The 20,296-nt window shown below is 33.6% G+C and overlaps 2 protein-coding genes across 8 annotated transcripts; both read right to left on the minus strand.

The window, feature by feature from the left end:
* Positions 1–745: 745 nt before the first annotated feature.
* LOC100813204 (histidine kinase 4) lies at positions 746–8,818 on the minus strand. Of its 7 annotated transcripts, none has more exons than XM_006574762.4 (12): positions 8,081–8,818; positions 6,962–7,379; positions 6,527–6,760; positions 6,277–6,446; positions 5,375–5,593; positions 5,097–5,283; positions 4,956–5,007; positions 4,616–4,845; positions 4,306–4,404; positions 3,334–4,046; positions 2,122–2,607; positions 746–1,503 (listed from the first exon to the last, which is right to left on the minus strand). In XM_006574762.4, exons 2-12 carry the CDS (start codon positions 7,301–7,303, stop codon positions 1,176–1,178), a joined length of 3,060 nt encoding a protein of 1,019 aa, XP_006574825.1. In that variant the 5' UTR covers positions 7,304–7,379; positions 8,081–8,818; the 3' UTR covers positions 746–1,175. The 7 variants fall into 7 exon arrangements, with proteins under 7 accessions (XP_006574825.1, XP_003518621.1, XP_040867582.1 ...); XM_003518573.5 differs by having other exon boundaries at positions 746–1,410; positions 8,081–8,816; XM_041011648.1 differs by lacking the exon at positions 8,081–8,818 and adding an exon at positions 7,896–8,064.
* An 8,260-nt stretch (positions 8,819–17,078) lies between these two features.
* On the minus strand, positions 17,079–20,296 carry LOC100819789 (pentatricopeptide repeat-containing protein At1g31430). Its single transcript, XM_003519959.5, has one exon. It carries the CDS (start codon positions 20,092–20,094, stop codon positions 18,319–18,321), a length of 1,776 nt encoding a protein of 591 aa, XP_003520007.1. The 5' UTR covers positions 20,095–20,296; the 3' UTR covers positions 17,079–18,318.

Here is a 20,296-nt window from a genome sequence, read left to right on the forward strand (position 1 = left end):
TCATGTAATTTGGAAAATTAGGCAGATTTTTGGTTACATATTCTACATTTGACTTTGGCACCATCGCCCTCAATCAGGTGCATCTGGACCAGAATGTCTCCAATGGCTCAAATTGTTTGCCCAAAACGCACTAAAACATCCCAAAGAGAGGAGAAGCCTTAAATTAAACTCAAATTGATAATAACATGTTGCCACGTAACAACTGGAGTCGTTTTCCTAAAAGAAACTATTAACATCAAGCTTGCCTAAATGAACCTACCTCGCTGTTTCGTGCATATTCGTATTAGATAATGTGAATAAAACAACAATTGAATGTGCACTAAATTATAATTCAGTAGAGATAAAGAAAAAAAAGGACGTATTGGATCTCTTAAAATGTATTAGCCTAAACTAGTAGTTAATTCTATTAAGTTTGTGATTTTCTTAAACTTCCAAGTGTGTATATTGGATTGGTGGTGAGTTGAAGACCACAATTTTCAGAGACAACAAATAGTTGTTTTTTTCGGTAAGCTTACCATATTATGCATTCATCGTGATTTTTTACCACCAAACCAGACACCTTAAAAAGTAATGTTTACAAACATGTTAGATTACGAGGCTAAGTGAGCACTAATGTAAACCTATATAAAATCATTTCAGCTACATAAAATGTGTAACTATATGCAGATGAATGATTACTCATTTCATAACGGGGGAAGACGATTCTATCTGTCAGTAAGTACTGCCTTTTTCCATGCACCAAAGATATCCTACACTACACATAAACATGCATTTTTTAACATAGTGACCAAATCTATTACAATACAAGATCCCTTTACATAAAAAGCTATTGCTATAAAAATTAAAAACCTTCTCTGATGGGGAAGTAACGAGATGGGGAAAAACATTGAATTTACATAATTTCACTCATCCCTTACCCAGAATCTGTACACAATTGGGGGGTGTGGCGTGGTATACATTTTACTCTAATAATGCCAAACTGCAGCCGATTAGTAATAGTAATGATCCCTCAACGAACTCAACTCAAATATGTTGCAAAAACAAGTGTTACTCTATGCAAGAAAGCAAAAGTAACAAGTTACATGTGACATGAAAGTGCTAGCAGTGATCAAACTAAAATGTGTTGTCTCCAAATCCAATCATCTAGTTGGTTGCCAAGTAAGGAAGCACATTTGTCATGAATCTGACATGGTTTTTGATTTGAAAAACTTTGCAACTTCCTGATACAGATTCTCTTCCTCAAATGGCTTTGAGACATATCCATCCATGCCACATTTCATGCACTTGTCGTATGTAGCATGGATCACATCAGCTGTCATGGCCAGTATAGGCACATGCCACTCATTCCCATTATTCATCTCCTCATTTGCCTTGCTCTCCATCATCCGAATTCGGCTGGTTGCTTCAAATCTGCAAAATGTGTAGCCTCTATTTAGATGGTTTCCCCAAGTCCATGCAAGCATATCCCAATTTTCCTCACATGAACTAGCACCCTTTCTTCTCCTTAGCATTGAGGATTATTAACAAGTGTGCAAACCAACAACGAAAAACATTAATATAATATGTAGCAAACTTTTATGAATACATATGGATTAAAAGTATAAAATTCCATGTATTCAAACTTTCACATCTTGCCAGCTTGGTTCATCTTTTATGGTTGGAACTTCAGGAGAAGAACCATATAGAATGCTCTAAGATCAGTATCTTATTTTGCAAACCCACTTTTTCCTTCTACTCCATCCTTTTTTCATTGTAAATTAATTAAGGCATCTAATCTAAATTCTTAACAACCAAGATTAATTAAGAAGACAAAACTGTGTAGTACAAAAGGACAATTTATATTTGAGCTTATGTTAACATAATAGTCAATAATAGCCTCAATCCTAAGTTATATATGATGCTTCTTGACAAATAATAGTGTAGATAAGACTTGGTGGAGGCTATGTCCCAGGCTAATATTAACTGAGTGCAACTTCCTAGACACTACAATTAACTGGTGGACACTAATTGCATTTATCATGTGATACATGAATCTACAATTTCCTAAGTACATTAAGTATAAATATTTCAAACAAATAAAGCAGGAAAAGAACAAATAGTAATCAATATAAATATGCATACCCGTCCATTTCTGGCATTTGAATGTCCATGAAGCAAGCATCAAAATTGTGAGGCAATTGAAGCATTTCAAGTGCGGCTTTGCCACTTTCAGCACACTTCACATCAGCACCAAACTTTTTTAGTGCACCTGCTGCAACTCTCCGGTTTACCCCATTGTCATCGACCACCAAAATTTTCTTTCCATAGAGAAGGCTATGTAGAAAACCATTAGGCATGTCTTTCCCTAGCTGCCTCCTCTTCCCCATCCCCAAAACTTGCTGAAGACAAGCAGCCACCATACTAGCTCTCAGAGGCTTCATGATCACAGTATCAGTAAAACCTGTGGCCTTAGCTTTATCAAATTCGGCACTAATAATATTGGTTGCCAGAAGGATCATTTTAGGCATCTTAAACATACGACCATTCTGTTTCCATATATTGAAAATGCCATCCTCTCCAGATATCCATGTGTCCTTCTCAACCATGATAATATCGGGCTGGAACATTCTGCCACATCCAAGTATTTTCACTCAGTGAATAAACTGAACCAAGCAACTTAAACAAAAAATAAATAACTTAATAGCATATGTTCTTCCAATGTCATCCACTTATTTAAAACAAACCGCTTAGCATTTGATGTCTGAATAGACATGAAAATAATGAAACATATTATCTTCCATTTTCTTTTCTTTTCTTCCTCCCCCATGGAAAAAAAAATATAGTCAAAAGCAGTTTCCAAAATATAACTTAAAAGAATGATGCAAGCCTTAAAAAGGAAAAACTAGAACAACTAAAATATCAAAATCAACATTAAGCTCTGTAAAGTCACCCAAGAAATATGCCATGAATGGATTTCAAATTGAAGATAACTGAAACATAACCAAAATACATTTGAAACCTTGCCAGGATTGAAAAATAGCCATATCAAAACTTAGCAATTGAGACATGACTATGCCATTATGCCTTTTTATATATCGAACAAAAACCCTAAAATCTAGTAGTGGGGCAATAGCAAGGGATATACACCCTGATAAAACTGCAGAATATGTTTTCCAATAAACTTGCAAAATCAGTTTAAAGGGTTTTTTTTTATTAAAACCACAAGCATATGTTGCAACAATAGCAAAATGATGATACCACTTTGTTTATTATCACTTTCAGTTTCTTCATAATTAACACCAATTTTGTCCACAGGAAAAAAAATCAAAATAGAGAGGGAAAAATAGAACTTACCCTGATGTCAAAGAACCAGTTTTACCACATAAAGCAACAGCCTTACTGATGCTATTTGCAACTTTAACTAGTATCCCTAGTCTCTTCAAATGGTATCTAGTCACGGAAGCTCTAACAGGCTTCCCATCAACCACAATGACTTTCATCCCTCTAAAATTTGAAGGCAGATCTTCCAAATTTTCCTTCTTGTCAGTAACTGAACTTTTCTTAAATGCTCCACAAACTGCAGTAAAAGAAAAGGTGCTCCCAACCTGGGGTCGACTTATGAAGTTTATCTGACCACCCATTAGCTCAACCAGACATTTACTGATACTCAAGCCAATTCCAGTACCCCCATAATTTCGTGAGGTCGAGCTGTCAGCCTGCACAAATGGCATGAATATCCTATCCTGAGCTGAGAAAGGAATTCCAATTCCAGTGTCCTCCACGCATACCCTCAATGTGACTTGCTCGGAAGATTCACAAGCAGCCATTGTTTCTCTAGAAGAATCAAGGCCATATTCTTTGTCAGCTATTAGATGCTTAAAATTATCCCAACTGTTCCGTTCATCAGCTGCTTCACATCCACTTAAGGTTTTGAAATGATAATCACCAGATATATAGAAAACTTCATCTGATTCTCCATTTAGAAAAGTCTCGTGTTTTCCATTCATCATGGACTTTCGGTTGTCCGCTAGATGGACTTTAACAAATATATGCCCTTGTTCAGTAAACTTCAAGATGTGCAAATTAATTAGTAATGTTATCAACAAGGCAACAAGTACCTTGTGAATAAATTTAACGTATACAAGGGAAAGAATAAATATGAAGGATACAAGCATCAATATCAATTTTTTCTTCCACAACTGCCCACTGTGGGGGAAAGAAGAAAACAAAAGGCTAAATCTAAAAGTGAAGATAAGAAGATTGAAACAGTTAGAATGGCATTTCCAAATGCAAATAACATCTGACAGATGTGAAAATTCCACTTACTTTAACAGAGTTGCCAACAAGATTTGTTATTATTTGTCTGAATCTCCCAGGATCTCCCATGACAATATCTGGAACTTTGTCAGAAACAAACACAGCCAGCTTTACTTCCACAATTGACAATATGAGTTCAGGTTGAGGTTCAGTATGAGCATCAGGAACATGAACATCGAGTGGCATAAGACACCAAAAGGGTGAAAAAGAGATGAAAGAACAGTATAAGTTCATCAATTAAAAAAATAGAATGGTAAACTTGGACGAAGCAAAACAATGCGATGGCATTTGTAGTAAGTTAATAAAAAATGAAGCATACCTCTAAACCTTTGTGTCTAGATTTCTCAGAAAAAAGAGAAAGGACATCATCAATTATGGACCGAAGATCAAATGGAACAGCCTCCAGCTCTAACTTGCCAGCTTCAATTTTAGCACGGTCCAGCACCTCATTTATTAATGTTATCAGTGCCTTGCCGCATGCTTGAGCAGTCTGAGCATAATCTCGTTGGGTTGAACTCAATTCGGTATCCAGAAGCAGAGCAAGCATTCCTACAGTAATTTCCAGTTAAATGATATCAACATCAATGGAAATGTTCAAGTTATGGGAGTGTATGCCACATTTTTGTTAATGAGATAGAGAGGCAGACTGTTGAAGTTACCTAAAATACCATTCATGGGTGTTCTAATTTCATGAGAGACCGTAGCTAGAAACTGAAAATAAAAACAAAATTTAGCTAATTGTGATCAGCAAGTAATCCTGGAAATAATGAACTGTGATAACAACATGCCAGGAAAATTACCTGGGACTTGGCAACATCAGCTGCTTCTGCTCGGACTTTCAATTCCTGCATTTCATGGAAATCATCTTCGACTTTAACAATATGATTTCCAGCACTGTATAAAATGTAACCCACTAAAAAAAGTATCACAAAGAATAGGAATGCCGTGGTAAGAGCTATCCAATTTGTCGGTGCCTTCTGATGGTACCTATTCAAAATTTGATGATAACCATCATCAGTTGACAAGTGAAAACATTAAAGCTCCTTAAGGAAAAAGTACAGCAGCCAGAAGCACCTACCTACATATCATCTGATGTTTCCTGTATGGATCTCCAAAATCAAGCTTGCTTTCATGGGCAAGAGACATATCGCCTTCTTGATATTGGTTGCCATACATGATTAGGGGATTAGTATAGTTTGTAACATCATATACATTCACCAAAATTGCTTGGTTACCATCAAGTTGCCCAAGTAAATTCTTTACAAGGGACTCAACATCAAAGGATCCTCCAACATATCTGATGTCAATTAGAAATTTATTCAATACATTAGGACACTAAGAAGCTTACAGTAAACATAAAGCCACAAGATTGAACCAAGGTTAAGAGGCTTGTCGATGTAAGCAACTACAAAACTAAAAGTTAAAACTATATTTTAGACAAGATAGGATGCAAACCACACAACACAAGCAATTTTAAAGAAGAGGAATTATTGGTAAACTAGGTATAATAAACATTCAATTCGTTAACTATGTTCAATGTTAAATAAAAAGTTCATTAATAAACATTACCAGTTAAATGGTTGAGCCATTTGCATAGACCACAGTTGTCCAGAAACTCACTGATAGTGACCAGGGGAAATGGCAATGTCACCTAAGGTGGTATTGATGCAAATAAAACTGGTAGCACAAAGTGGAGGGGTATTGTGATACTGATACCATTAAAATGTGGTGGTCACACATTTAATAATTAGCAAGAGTTGTGATCTAATGGAAAAAGAAGCAGCAGCGGCTTTCAATAATTAGTAGAAAAAATGTGATATTTGACACACAAAGTGTTGTCATTATTATTTAGGGTATGAAAATAACAGACATGGATAACAACTAAAAACTATACACTACATGTCATACAACACAAAGAATCGCCATGTATATCCCAGAAGAAAACTTGAAAAACAAAGTAGAAGTGAAACTAAAACCGACCCTGCAGTTGCTTCAATGCGTTCTTCCACTGTTGGCTTCTGGGGGAGCTTAGATTTGTACACGGGGAATGTTAAAACCACACCAAGATGGTGAGAACCCAACAGCCTGAAAGGGCTAGTCAGAACCGCTTTCCCAGTGGCTCTAGCCCTTAAAATGTTTTCTCGATCCTCCTAAACATGCAAAGGCAAAAATTTAAGTGAAAATTTAACAATATATAAATAGAACAATGTTCTGCAGTGTTGTAATCTACCTCCCCAGACATCATATCAATAGACTCAAGATATGAGACAGTTTGTTGCGCGAAGATCACCGGCGCATACTCATCTCTAACCAGTGAAGACTTTCTTTCCATTGTCTTTATGACCCATCCATGTTCTTTCTCAAATCTCTCCCTCTCAGAGTTAACAACTCTTTGTGCATAGGCCACACCACTCAGCAATGGCCTTTCAAAGGCCGTCCTGGCTGTATACTCAGCAAAGGTTTCCTATTTTATTATGAACAATGACTAATAGTCAAGATACATGCAAATGGATGGAGATATTTAGTTATTTACACAATTTGAACAATAAGTAAAAGTGTGAAAAATCCCAAATAGCATTTCATTTCTTTCAAATCAAAACATAAATTATCATGCTTAGCTTAGCTTGTGTCAAATCAAGATTAGGGTGGAAGATCAAGCACTAACCTGGTCAATGGCAGAAGGGTAACTGTAGTAATGGAAGGTTGAAACAAGGATGGCAAGGGCATGGACATGGTTAACACTAACACTAAACTGGTCTTGCAACATTCTTGCCCTTTGATCACAGAGGCTACCCAAAACCTCTTTCCTTCTGACTTTAGTGTCATCATCCATTTTGCTATAGATGCACCAACTGATCAAAGCCATTAGCAGGATCCACAGCAGCAGAAACTTTGGAAGCCAAGCTCTATGAGCTTGAATGAAAGTGTACTTTCTCTTAGACCCCATTTGATCATGCAACCTCAAAGCCACAGGATGGTGGTTCTGCATCTTCAAGCTAAGACCCATCAGCAAGCAAATTCACACTCTCCCTAGTTTCCCTGGGCTGCTAAGTTCCCTTGCTCACCTTCTTCCCCCTTCATATCTATATTTAGAGAAGCCACGATGAGAGAAATTTATAGTTAGTGCTCACATAGTAGAGTTAACTTTCACTAAAGTTATGACAAAATTGCAGACACTTTTTTCTCTGATGGTGCTAGAAAAGAAAAAGGGTCACAGAACAAAACTCCATGTAAAAGCATCATCATAGCATTGTTTTGCGTGATTCAAAACATCAGAAAGGGCAGGCACAAACACTAAGCATGATGAAGGATTGACCAATTCCCTCTCTTTCTCTCTCCTAACAAGCAAAACCCACTTCAACAAAAATCCCAAGACAAAAAGAAATCATAGAGAGAGAGAAAGAGAGACAAGAAACCCAGAATTATAACAAAAAGAATGAAACTTTCCAAGCTCAACACACAAGCATGGGTCTCAAAAGATGGGAAAACAGCTCAAATTCCAAAGAGCCACATCCCTCACCACACCCCTCCAATACCTGGCCTGGTTTCACACTTTTGAGTACTGAGGATCACATTAAAAAATATAAGAGAACTCTAACCAATAATCATGCTATGTAGGCGTGAAATTAGTTCACACACCCTCTTGCATATAATATTCCAAACCAGAGACACTGACCCCAAAACACAAACACACACAACCCAATGAAAGAGAGAGAGTCATAGTATTAAATGAACGAGGTCTTTTTGTAGAAAGAAAGAAACAATAATGTTTATGTTTGTTTACCTGTAACAGGAAAGAAAGGGTGGATGCACAATGAACCAGAGGAACCAAGTTTTGTTTGGTCCAAATCTGTGTCACTCACTCTACACTACACACTGCTGCTTATTATTTTATATACTTTTTTATGCTACTTTTCTCTGTTGTCACTTTTTTTATTTAACAGATAAGAAAAAAAAATCGAATTTTTAGGATTTCCCTTGATACTGTCTTGTCTCCCATGAGCTTCACAATAATAAAGAAAAACACAAAAATAATTATCAATTAGTTAAATAATACATTAGTCTATTACTCTATACACCAGTAGTACTAGCCCTTCTTTTTCTCACCCTCTCTCTTGCAACTCTCATTTCTCTTTTCTGTTTATGGCACTAACACTAATGCATTTCACACCAACAGTATCTCCCCTTCCTCAGTTCTCATTGCTGAGATAAGAAGCTGAAAATAGCAACACCATGTTCCAAGGATGGTGGAAAAAAGCAACCTTTGTTGACCAGTGAGTGATGAACCAACAAAAAACTGAACCAAACACAAAAAACATTGTTTTTTTTTGTTATTTATTTTTTTCTATATTACTCACTTCACTACTACTCTAAACTGCAATTTTTTTCTGTGTGGTCCATTCTATAAGTGGTTTTCTGATTCTGAAAATGAATCATTCTTTTTCTCACCTGGGTCTCTTTCTCTCACTTTTTTTTTTCTCTTTACCTTTTTGTGTGTCCAATTTTGAGGGATTGGAAAAACACAGAAAAGAGTGAGAAAGAGAGTAAAATGGAAAAAAGAAAAAACTGGGAAATGCCATTCACAAATCTCTGTGATAATGACATGGCGGCCAGGCACGGATTTTATTCCCATGTGGATTACCGGAAATGCCCTTCTCTGTCTTGTAGATTCCGTAAATGCCCTTGGAAGATAATTGCGAATTATCAGGTGTCAACGTTGATTAATAATGTTTTGAGTGAAACCAACGTATCCTTTTTTATTATTATTATTATTATTATTATTATTATTATTATAGCGGGCTAAAAAGCCTAAAAGGAGATTATAGATAAATAAATATTAGGGTGGTAATTCCATTACATCAAAATTTAACAAATGACCTACAAAAGCAGGTGAATGCTCAAAACTCATGAACTTTATATCACAGTCAAAATTGGGTAAGGCATCAGAATGAACAAGTATGAGCAATCATGGTATTACTTCTTTGCATTAAACAACGAACACTGAGTTCAATAATCTCTATTCCAATTGCCTTGAAACTCTCAGTTAAATTTAGTTTTAAATTATAAATACTAACCGGTATCTAACGTCATCAATGTCACGTGTGTCCTGAGTACGGTTAAGCAAGTTAAAGTAGATAAGTTTTTATTAAAATGAAAAAATTATGTTATTCATAATATTTTTTGTGCTACTTATGATTTTTATAATAAATATTTTCTGTTTAGTTTTTTAATTGATATTCTATCATTGATTAGTAAGATACTTTTTAATTGATAAATTTAGTCTTTTAACTTTTAAAATATGTAAATTTAATTTATCTTTTAACTTCGTGGTAGTAAAAAAATGTCAATAACTATTTAGTTCAAGCTTAAAGATGGACTAAATTTAAATATTTTAAAAAAGTTAGAGAACTAAATTCAATTTGAAAGTGTAAGAAATAAAATTAAATTTTACCGAAGTTTAAGAAAAAAAACAGATTTTAATGTAAGGTATTTATAATAATTTTATTAATAATTAATTTCTATAAGAAAATCTGATTAATTCACTTATAATAAAATTTATCTTTTTGTATGTTTTTTTCCATCTACAAAATTTAAATTGAGACATTATTTAAAAAATCGAATTCAATTTAACTCAAACAATACCATGTTGATCAAACATATTTTAAACCACATGTTTAATAGACAAGTTTATATGTCAATCATACCAAATCATATTGATCATTGATTAATTAGTTAAACAATAAATAAATAGTTTATCTAATTACACTCTAATTTAATAAAATGAATGATAAATTTATTATCTTTTCATCATGATTACTTTAAAAATTACGTCCATAATTAATTCTAACTGGTTTACACTAACCATAAAAAAAGTAAGCAAGTCTTTGCATCTACCGTCACTTTGAAATAAATTAATCTTCCTTTCTTTGATGGCATTTGGATTATGGATGCTTTTGGTTTTGTAATGTACCAAAAAACAAATATGGATTATGGACGCTTTTGAAAATGTGTTGCCTTAAAGTGAAGAGTAAAGTGTACATCAGCCACTTTGACATTCTTTTATACTCCTATCATGAGTTTCATCTCATACAGTCATATTATGCATTATTAGCTTTTAAATGTTTATAACATTAGTAATTATATTAATTATCATGATTGTAACAAAAGCATATTAATTATCATGATAAAGTGATTTTTATTGAAATATTATTATTATGTTATAATATAATTATGAATTAACGAATGAATAAACAAATAATACATGAACGGAAAATTAAGACTCTTTAATATTATTATTTAATTTTAAATCATGATATACAATAAATTTATTAAATTTTATAATAATTATTTTAAAAATCATGTAATAGATAATTTCTAATTAACTAATGAGGTCAAAAAAATTTAAATTGTCAATACACATTAATTAAACTTTTAATTCATATATAAGTATGGTAATAAGAAATAAGAACAATATTTTCTACTAATAAATAAGAATTTTATTAAAATTAATAATTAATATTTTTAATATTCGGAGGTGTTTATAGGACATTATTGTGTACTGATGATAAATAAGACTTTTATTAAAAGTCAATTTTGTGTGTAGACTTTTATTTTTTATTCTTCAACACACGTGTTATTAAATCACTCGTTAAAGCACCTTATCTATATTTTATATGTCCGGCATTTTTTTAATTAAAGAAATCTAATTTAGTTGGTTGGACAAAATTATGAATTAATATAAAAAATTATATATATATTTTTTATTCCTATGGAAAAAAATCAAATTTTTAAATTCAATATTAATATTTAATAAATTTGTATATGTGATGTTGTATAATATATTTTTAAAAAATCGTGTCCTAATAATGATCATGGTAATGAGAAAATGCGAGCTTTCGAAGTCCCAATATAAACATAAAATCATATTGAAAAGGATCAAAATTCAAATAATTGAGTTCATGATCTAGAGCTCCCTTTGCTTTTCTGAGTGATCGAGTCAAGCCATAGCAACATATCTCCTAAGCCAACAAAAAGCAAGATATACCCACCTTTTTTAATATAATATTAAGTGGACTGAAGACCTAGGATTCTTCACTTTTCTAATTATTTAAAAATGTTTAATAGCAAAGGCCAATTTGATAGATAGCTGCACTACGAATAAGATTCGAGAGTCTTATGTATAGAATGGACTTTTAGAGAAGTAATTATGTTTACATCAGTGATTTTTACATCTAAAAATGATTTCTTAGCTATAAATTAAAGGATTTAATGATTATGTATTATCAATATAAAAAATTACTTTGCAAATTAATTATAAATTATTAAGATTATTTGATAAAAGTTAATAAATTTATTATATATAATAATTTATGATAAGATGATAATATAAAATTATTTTAAACCATGTATGAATTATTTTTTCTAAATTGACAGATATATATATTTGTCACTCACAGTGAATAATTAAACAATAATAAATAAAGGTGCTTCCTTAGTATGTGATTGACAATATTTCTTGCTTGAAAACAGGAAGAGGATGATCTTGAGTTATTACTTTTTTTTTCCAGCCTCGACTATTTATTATATTTTTAACTTAATAGGTATCTAGTATTATATTTGTAAGACGAATCAATTATCATCGATAGGATTCAGATTGTCTACAGTTGTTTTTCAAATCCTGTTATCCGTTAAAACACCTATTTTATTTATAAAAATATAAATACACAATACAGAAAGTTACAGTTGATGGATGATAGTTGAATATTCGACTACAAAGAATTAGCTTCCCGTCAAATACTCAAATATTAATGTACATAAAAAGTTTGAAGAAACTATGACTTTTGTGTCTGAACTGAAATTAAGAAAATTCTAGATAAGACATTGAAAGTGCAATGGGTTAGAAAGAGAACATATTAGCATTTATAATTAATCTTAACTTTAAAATATAATTTATTAACATACTTTTTTTATAAAATAAATAAGAGTATATTAGCAAATTTTCTTAAGCATTTGTAGCAAGTTATAAGAAGCAGGTATCGTGCCTTTTTTGTTAATCATGTTATTTAATGTAAAATATTCATTAATTTGACTAATAATTAAGTTTTGTTGAATAGTCTATATGATCATTTTCAATAGAACTTTTTTATTCAAAAGGCTCAAGTTGGATCTCTTATTTAAGAAGATGAAATCTAATTTCAGTTATCCAAAGATTTTTTTTGGAAAAAAAAATTAAATTATATTAAACCCAAAATGATACAATAATAAACGGGGTATACCCCGCAGTTAAAGAAAATCAAAAGTCTCCATAATACAAGAAGACCTATATGAAGATGTTAAAACAAATGCAACAGGTACGTTTGTCTAAACATAAGAAACTTAAACTTGCTAATAACCTCTATTACAGAAAATTGATAATCTTAAAAAATCAGCTTGTTTCTAGACAGCCAAATGCAGTAGACTGTAATTGCTATAGCCAGACAACGTAGTTTTCCTTTAACACCTGATGTGGATCTGCCCCTAATTAAAAAGTCAGTAATACGTTGTAAAGAAGTGAAACGCCTGCGGAAAGGAGCCAAATCACGAATGTGAGCTCAAACTTGGAGAGATTTCCTGCAAGAAAAGAACAAATGAGCATTTGACTCAGGCTCATTTGAACATAAAGGGCAGAGGGAACCCTTGTTCAAAAAAGCAACTTTGTCAAGAGTAAGCAGCCGATTCCTTTTAGCAAGTCACAAAATGAAAGACATCGTAGGGGGATTGCTGGGTTCCATATAACAGAACACCAACTAATAGTAGGCTTGACACCTCTAATGTATTCATAGACTTTGCCAACAAGCAATTGTTCATTGGTGCTCCAAGATTGAATCCTCTTTTTGGCCTCTTCCGTACTTAGCTCTTTAGAGATAATAAAGTCCCTTATTTGAATGATTTTCTTTATCAAAATTGAATCTGATGAAGAAGTATTGTAATTCCACATATCGCTCCCTCTGAAATAGTAATGGTGAACCCACCGAACCCATAGAGAATCTTTCTTACAATGAAAGTCCCACAGGATACGGGAAAGAAGCGCAAGGTTCCAGTCCTTGAGATTAAAAAGGCCTAAACCCCCTTCTTTTTTCGGAGAACAAACTCCTGACCAAGCAACCAAGGGCTTGTTTTTACCAATCAGTTATCCAAAGATTTGTTGGGATAAGAAGGTGTAACTAAACATAATACATATGTGAAACTTATTTTTATTGCAAGAAAAAGAGGAGCGTATTGTTCATCTTTAGTAGCTCAAGAAACTGTAGACTATAGTAAACTTGCATGTCATAGGTAAGGTTAAGGATTGTTCAGTTGTTTTTTCCTTTGTTTTCTTCTTATCCTTTACTGCACTTTATCATTACTTTAGTTAGCACTTCAAATATTTTACTGTTTAGGTTGTCAATTTTTATGGGTCAAATCCTTGCTATAGCAAAAGGTAGAAAAAGAATGCACTTGCAAATTGCAACGGGTAGTCAAGGCAGTATCAATGCCTTTGAGTGAAAAGGCAATGGGTCCCGGCTCAAAATTGACAAGTTTTGAGACAAATGTATGAATCTTGACTGAAAAAGGAAAGCATCTTGGGACGACAAAACCGGATTGTTTCTGCATGACTAACACCAACATATATTTTTTTTTATCTTTAAGAATTAAATTTAGGTCATAAGAGATTTTATAATAAGATGAATATTAGTAACACTCTCAACAATTCATGTACTATTCAAACAATCAAACCAGATCTTCTTATTATAAGAATTAGACTTTTTAAGGACTATGATATGTAGCACTTAAAGTGCGTGTATTTCAACATTTGTGGTGGCCTTGGTCATGTGTAGACTAGTGGTTAAAATAGCACATCTTAGAAAGCAAGCAAGTGTGTTTCTTTGTCCATGCCTAAGTAGCCTCCTTCACATGGGGCAGGTGTCTCTTTTGTGTGAGGATGTTCCCTCCCTAAAATTGGTGTGGTCCCCTGAACTTCTTGTTATTGAGCCACGTAAGCCTTTCAAGTCTACTAAATTGAATGAATGGCTAAATTATCATACTTATTATGACCCTTTTTTCTTAATGCCAAAATGTTTTTTTCTCATACGTAATTAGGAGATATATCCATGAAAAAATTTATACTTTAAATACTGTTTTGAGTTAATTACCAAATTTAAATGTAATTCTATTCTAAGATTAAATATATTGTTTAAATATTGATTAGAGTCACCAAATTATATAATTATTTTTTAAAATCAAATCATATTATATATATATATATATATATATATATATATATATATATATATATATATATATAATGAGCTCATTTTATTTTTTATTTATTCATCTTAGTTAAATATTAATCTGTTTAGAAATGCGAAAGGCGACGAATCAGTACTTGATGAAATAGGCGTGGATCTTTCAACTTCTACTTTCTACTAGGTGTAAAAAAATAATTTAATGGTTCCTCCAAGGAATCAACAGTGTGTTTTTTGAGGCATAGAATGAGACGGCCACTGTACCACCTGGTGGGATAAAACTTAGTTATTACTTTTACAATCATAATTGCTTTGTTTTTGTTTCCATGCATATTTACATTTATTTTCTTTTACAATTACATTTTTTTTATAATTCTTGCAGACATCTTTGATTAGATGGTCCCTGACTTAATTCTAACTTTTTAATTGTTTCTTATGCATAGGCAGTTAAATTACCATGAGCGAGGAAATTACCAAGACGATAGCATTAGAAGTTGTGCATGAAAGGTTATTGGACCATGTACATCAGGTAGTTGTTGAATCCAATGATTCTTCTAATATATAACTAAAACTTGTAAGAAATATATTTTTTGGCTAATAGTGTTACAATATTTTATATATTGACAAGCATATTTATCAATTTAGAAAATTCCATATGATGTTCAGCATCGATTGATTGACCGGAAAGAGTTACGAGATGATTCTCTTATGATTGAACAACACTTCATCACTAGCAAATTAAGTCAATGCAAGATTCTTGTGGGGAAGAATGGCTCAAAAATTGGATAACTTGTATTTTTAGCCTTTCCTTTATGTAGATAACCAGATTTTGTTATTGCTATTTTCTCAGTTTCTCCTGTTTTGAATATAATATGACAAGATTGGAATGCTGTGGTTTAAATTCAATCAAAGCATATGAGAAAAACTGGGGGTATCTCCATCTTCTTATGTGTTGTTATATATTTTGAGATTTAGTTGTCTGCTTTCTATCTGCTGAAGTTTTGAGTATTTAGATTAGATAGGTTCATCATGATTCTCTTCCAATAGAATCAATAAGCTTCTTATGCATGAAAATTTCCATTTTCTGTAGATTGTTCCTTTTCATCTTAGGACAGACCTCCTATTTTATTTCAGTTTATTGTTTGAATCTCCACCTGCATGCCCTTATCCATCTCGTGTGAGGCAGTGTATGCTTTGGATTCATTCTTCCTTTCCTGCTTCCTTCAGATGAATAGTTTATTTGGGTTTCATTATGATGAGGTTGCAAACTTTTGTGTTTATTGATGTTTCTTTAATACAGGAGAATAGGAATTGAAGCCAATGAAGAGCTAAGGTCCATTTTCAAAAAGCAAGTGCATCTAATTCTCCGAGTCAGGCATAAAAAATGAATCAGGCAAATAGATTTGATGTTGAAGTATACCTTCTTTGCCACACCATGTTATGCTGTATGTGAAATGCCAAAGCTGTGGCGTGTATTACCCTTACACTTGAAGTCTGCAAAGTAACAAAACCATGCTAGATGTCATGGTGATCATGGAGAAAATCATGGGTACAGTGACACAGGTTGAGTTCATTGGTAATCACACAAACAAACTTTTGTGCCATTTACCATTTGGTAGCCCTTGTTTAAAGAGTTGGACTCGTGAAGTTTATTGTGTGCATGAACTTCAGAAGGAAATTTCCATATTTTGTTTTTGTTTACTCAAATATAATTTGTTTTTTTTACATGTTTTTATCAAAATGGATAATTAGCACATGTGGTCTTTAGTTGTATGATTCTTACTTTGGGTGCTCTTAAAATTACCCATGGCCCCTCCCCACATGGTGAGATAAGAGACTTTGTTATTGTATAATCTTATGTACAGCAATTTTGATGATCAAACTTTGGTAAATTCCCATCTCTTAGGTAATCTAACATCCTGTCGTTGGTAAGTTATATGTGAAATTGGAAATTGGTTTCTCCTCTTCAACTTACTTGGAACTCTAACGAAGGATTATTTAAGAGAGAAGTTTGTTTTATTTTTTATTTTTTATTTTTTTTGTATTGGGTTGGGTATGGGAGCAATTAAATATATTTTGATCTATCGGCTCTAATCTTGTACACTACTTTTTTTTTTTAAATAAAAAAAACTTTTTAAAAAATAATCTTAATTGCTTTACTTTTATTACTCTTATAATAAAAATAATATTCATGTATAAATCTCTAACATATATGTATATACACACATATTACTTAAGTTATTTAGAATTAGTCTATTTTAATTTAGTCATCTAATTATATATTTGCTGATAAAAAAATAAAAATCTAATTATATATTTTTTTGACACACAATTATATTTTAAAAAAGTTATCTGTGTTTATATTTTAGTTTTTTTTATTAAAAAAATAAACATGATGAATTATATTCAATTCAATGCATAAAATAAAAATATATCGTTTAAGTTCGCTGATTATCGTGGTCGATTCTATTTTAGCACAAAATCATAGTTTTGAGTCTAGCTGAAAATAAGCTCAATTTGAGTCCTTATCATAAGAGAGAACAATATTTAAATGTACAGGCTTACAAATATTGCAACATATAATAATATCATGCAACAAAAAAATCTTAAACTGGAGGATTGATGCTATTCTCGTTATTTTGCAATACTTTCTACAAGAAGATAAACAAAAAGAGAGATAGGATTCATCCACAGAATCCATATTTTGCTTGACAGATTTCACTAGGAAACTGGGCAATATCTGCCAGCTATCACGGACCTAAGATTCAGAAATAATTTTTTTTGTGGAACTTTCCTTGATTTCAACAAAATTTTCATCTACCTTATTTTTATCTGCCATGCCTACCTCAGATAAAGAGTTATGCTCTCTGAACACATTTGAATTGGCATCATTGGCTTCCCTGATATATAGGTTTGGCCTTTAGTAAAGCTATGTTTCATGTGAAAAGTATAGTTGGTTCTGTAAAATAGAGGAAATCTAGGAACAGCAGGGGGAAGCACAGGCTCCACACGCATGCTTAACCAACTTCTGTATCATACATGCTTGTGAAGGAAACTGAATTTAAATGATGAGACATGGACAACATTCCTGGATTGAGGGGGGTTTGCTTTATCAGAAGCAAGGAAAACCTTCTCAAGTTCTGATGCAGAATTTTCTTGTTGAGGTTCAACGTCACTCTGCTTCATCATCCTGAGAATCTGTATCAATTTATGGAAGGTACCTCATTTATTGATGTCAAAGGTGAACTTTCGCATGTTTCATCTTCAGCATAAACCCTGTTTAAGAAGACACTGGGGTCTGTGTTATAATGCCAAAGTGGAACTGAGGATGGTATTTGCCGAGTACACAAGCTAACATTTGGAGATAAGCTTACTCCAGGCAAGAAGAGTGAAGTATAAAACAATAGGAGCCTATGTTCAAATCTGGCACTTTCACCTACAATATCAGATTCTTAGTAGTAAGATAGCAGGCATTATTTGAGTTCTCCATTCACCCCAATAGTTAGTAGCCTCATTCATTTTCCTCCATAGTCCATAAACATGGAACTTTGAGTATTCAGGGATTGTAGGCAAAGTTTATGGAATTGAATAGTTGCATGGTCTAAACAAAACATTTGAATTGTGAAACTTCCATATTGCATTTACAAGTTAAAAATTCATGATTCAAATTAAAAATCAATTGTGGATTACCTATCCCCCGTACCAAGACCAATTTTTCTCCGGAAAAGGGAAAGGGCCCTCACCTAACCTCTTGCCACTAGCCATCCACCTCAATGGCACTATATCCTGGCACCTTTTTGATTCCTAGATCTTTCATCTTACTTCTCACCTTTCTCACATCTTCCCATCTGTCAGCAGAAGCATAAATGCTAGCAAGAAGTGTATGAAGACTTGAATCGCTGGATTTAACTTTTGCTAGGGCTGTAGCAAGCCTTTCACCCATATCAATATTGCCATAAGTTCGGCAGGCGCTTAGCAAAGCTCCATAAAGTGGAACTATTATTTCGTTGTTTTGATCTGGTAACTTCTTCACCAACTCCTCTGCCTCTTGTAAAAGTCCGGCTCGACCAAGAAGGTCAATGAAACACCCGTAGTGCTCTAAATTTGGCTCAATGTGATATATACTTGACATGGAATGAAATAACTTGCGGCCCTCTTCGACCAATCCTGCATGACCACAAGCACTTAAAACAGCAACAAAAGTAATATCATCAGGTTTTAATCCACATGTTTGCATTGCTTCAAACAACTCAAGTGCTTCACTTGTTTTACCATTCATGGCCAGCCCACAAATAATTGAAGTCCATGAGGTCGTGTCCATATCCTTCAATCCATTAAAAATTTCCAAAGATTTTTCTATGCAACCACATTTAGCATACATTTCAATAAGGGCAGTACTAACCACAGCATCCATCTTAATTCTGTTTTCATCTATGTAATTATGAATCCACTTGCCCTGCTCCAGAGCTCCCAATTGAGCACAACCTGTAAGGAGAGTAACCACAATGAACTTATCTGGTTCCACACCTCTGATCTGCATCTCCCCAAATAATGCGATTGCATCTTCAAAATGATTAAACTGCACATACCCATTAATCATAGCTGTCCAAAGAACAACATCCCTACTTGGACTCCTCTCAAACAAATACCGAGCTTGATCCAACTGACCACAGATCACATACCCAGTTACCATACTGGTCCAACAATTCACATTCTTCACGATCATTGCATCGAAAATCTCCCTGGCCACGCTCACACACCCACACTTACAATACATGTCCAACAAAGCATTCCCCATTATAGGAGTAAGGTCCAGTTCATTTGCAATGTAATCATGGATTTCCTTGCCAAGCTCCAAATTTCTCAATACCGCACAAGCCGACAGAGTGCTCACAACCGTGGCTTCATTGGGCTTCTCATTGCTCTCCATCTGCATCCGCCGGTAAACATCAACAGCCTCCTCAAACCTCTTGCATCTGACATAACCCGAAATCATGATGTTCCAAGAAACCGCATCCCTCTCAGGCATTTCCTCAAACACCTGTGTGAACCCCTCAACCAGGCCCAACTCAGCATACATATCCATCAAGGAGTTACACACATAAGGGTCAAACTCAAGGCCAGTCTTAACCACAAAAGCATGAATCTTTTCCCCTTCCCTAACCTCCCCAATGCAACCAATACCCTTCAAAACATAAGGGTAGGTGTAGTTATCGGGCCACACCCCACGTTCCCTCAGCTGCTGAAAAAGAGAAATGGCACTCCTTAAACTACCCCTTTTCACAAAGGCCTTGATCATGAGGTTGTAGATAAACAAGGAGGGGTGATGAATGTGGTTGAAGATTCTGTTTGCATAGTTAAAATCCCCTAGGGATGAGTCCATGGAAAAGGCCATGAGCTTGTTGAGGATGTCTCTGTCTTGTTGAAGGCCAAAACAGAATATGTGGGCCTGAATTTGCTTCAATTGGGACATGGATTTGCAGCTTTTGAGAAGAGAAATGTATGTTCCCTTCAGTAGTTTTGAACACTGCATTGTGTTGGTAATTTCTGATTTGAAGTTACATATATTTATATGGAGATGTTTGAAAGGTGGCGCGTGTAGATTTTGGTGTACGGTGGCTGCAATTTCATTTCCTCCTTTTTCACGCTATTGATCCGTAAACTGTCATGGCTTCATTTAAAATTGAACTGCGTATAATTAATTAATTAAACTACAACACAAACACCTTGTTACC

Source organism: Glycine max, chromosome 2 (genome assembly GCF_000004515.6).
Source record: "Glycine max cultivar Williams 82 chromosome 2, Glycine_max_v4.0, whole genome shotgun sequence".
Taxonomy (NCBI): domain Eukaryota; kingdom Viridiplantae; phylum Streptophyta; class Magnoliopsida; order Fabales; family Fabaceae; genus Glycine; species Glycine max.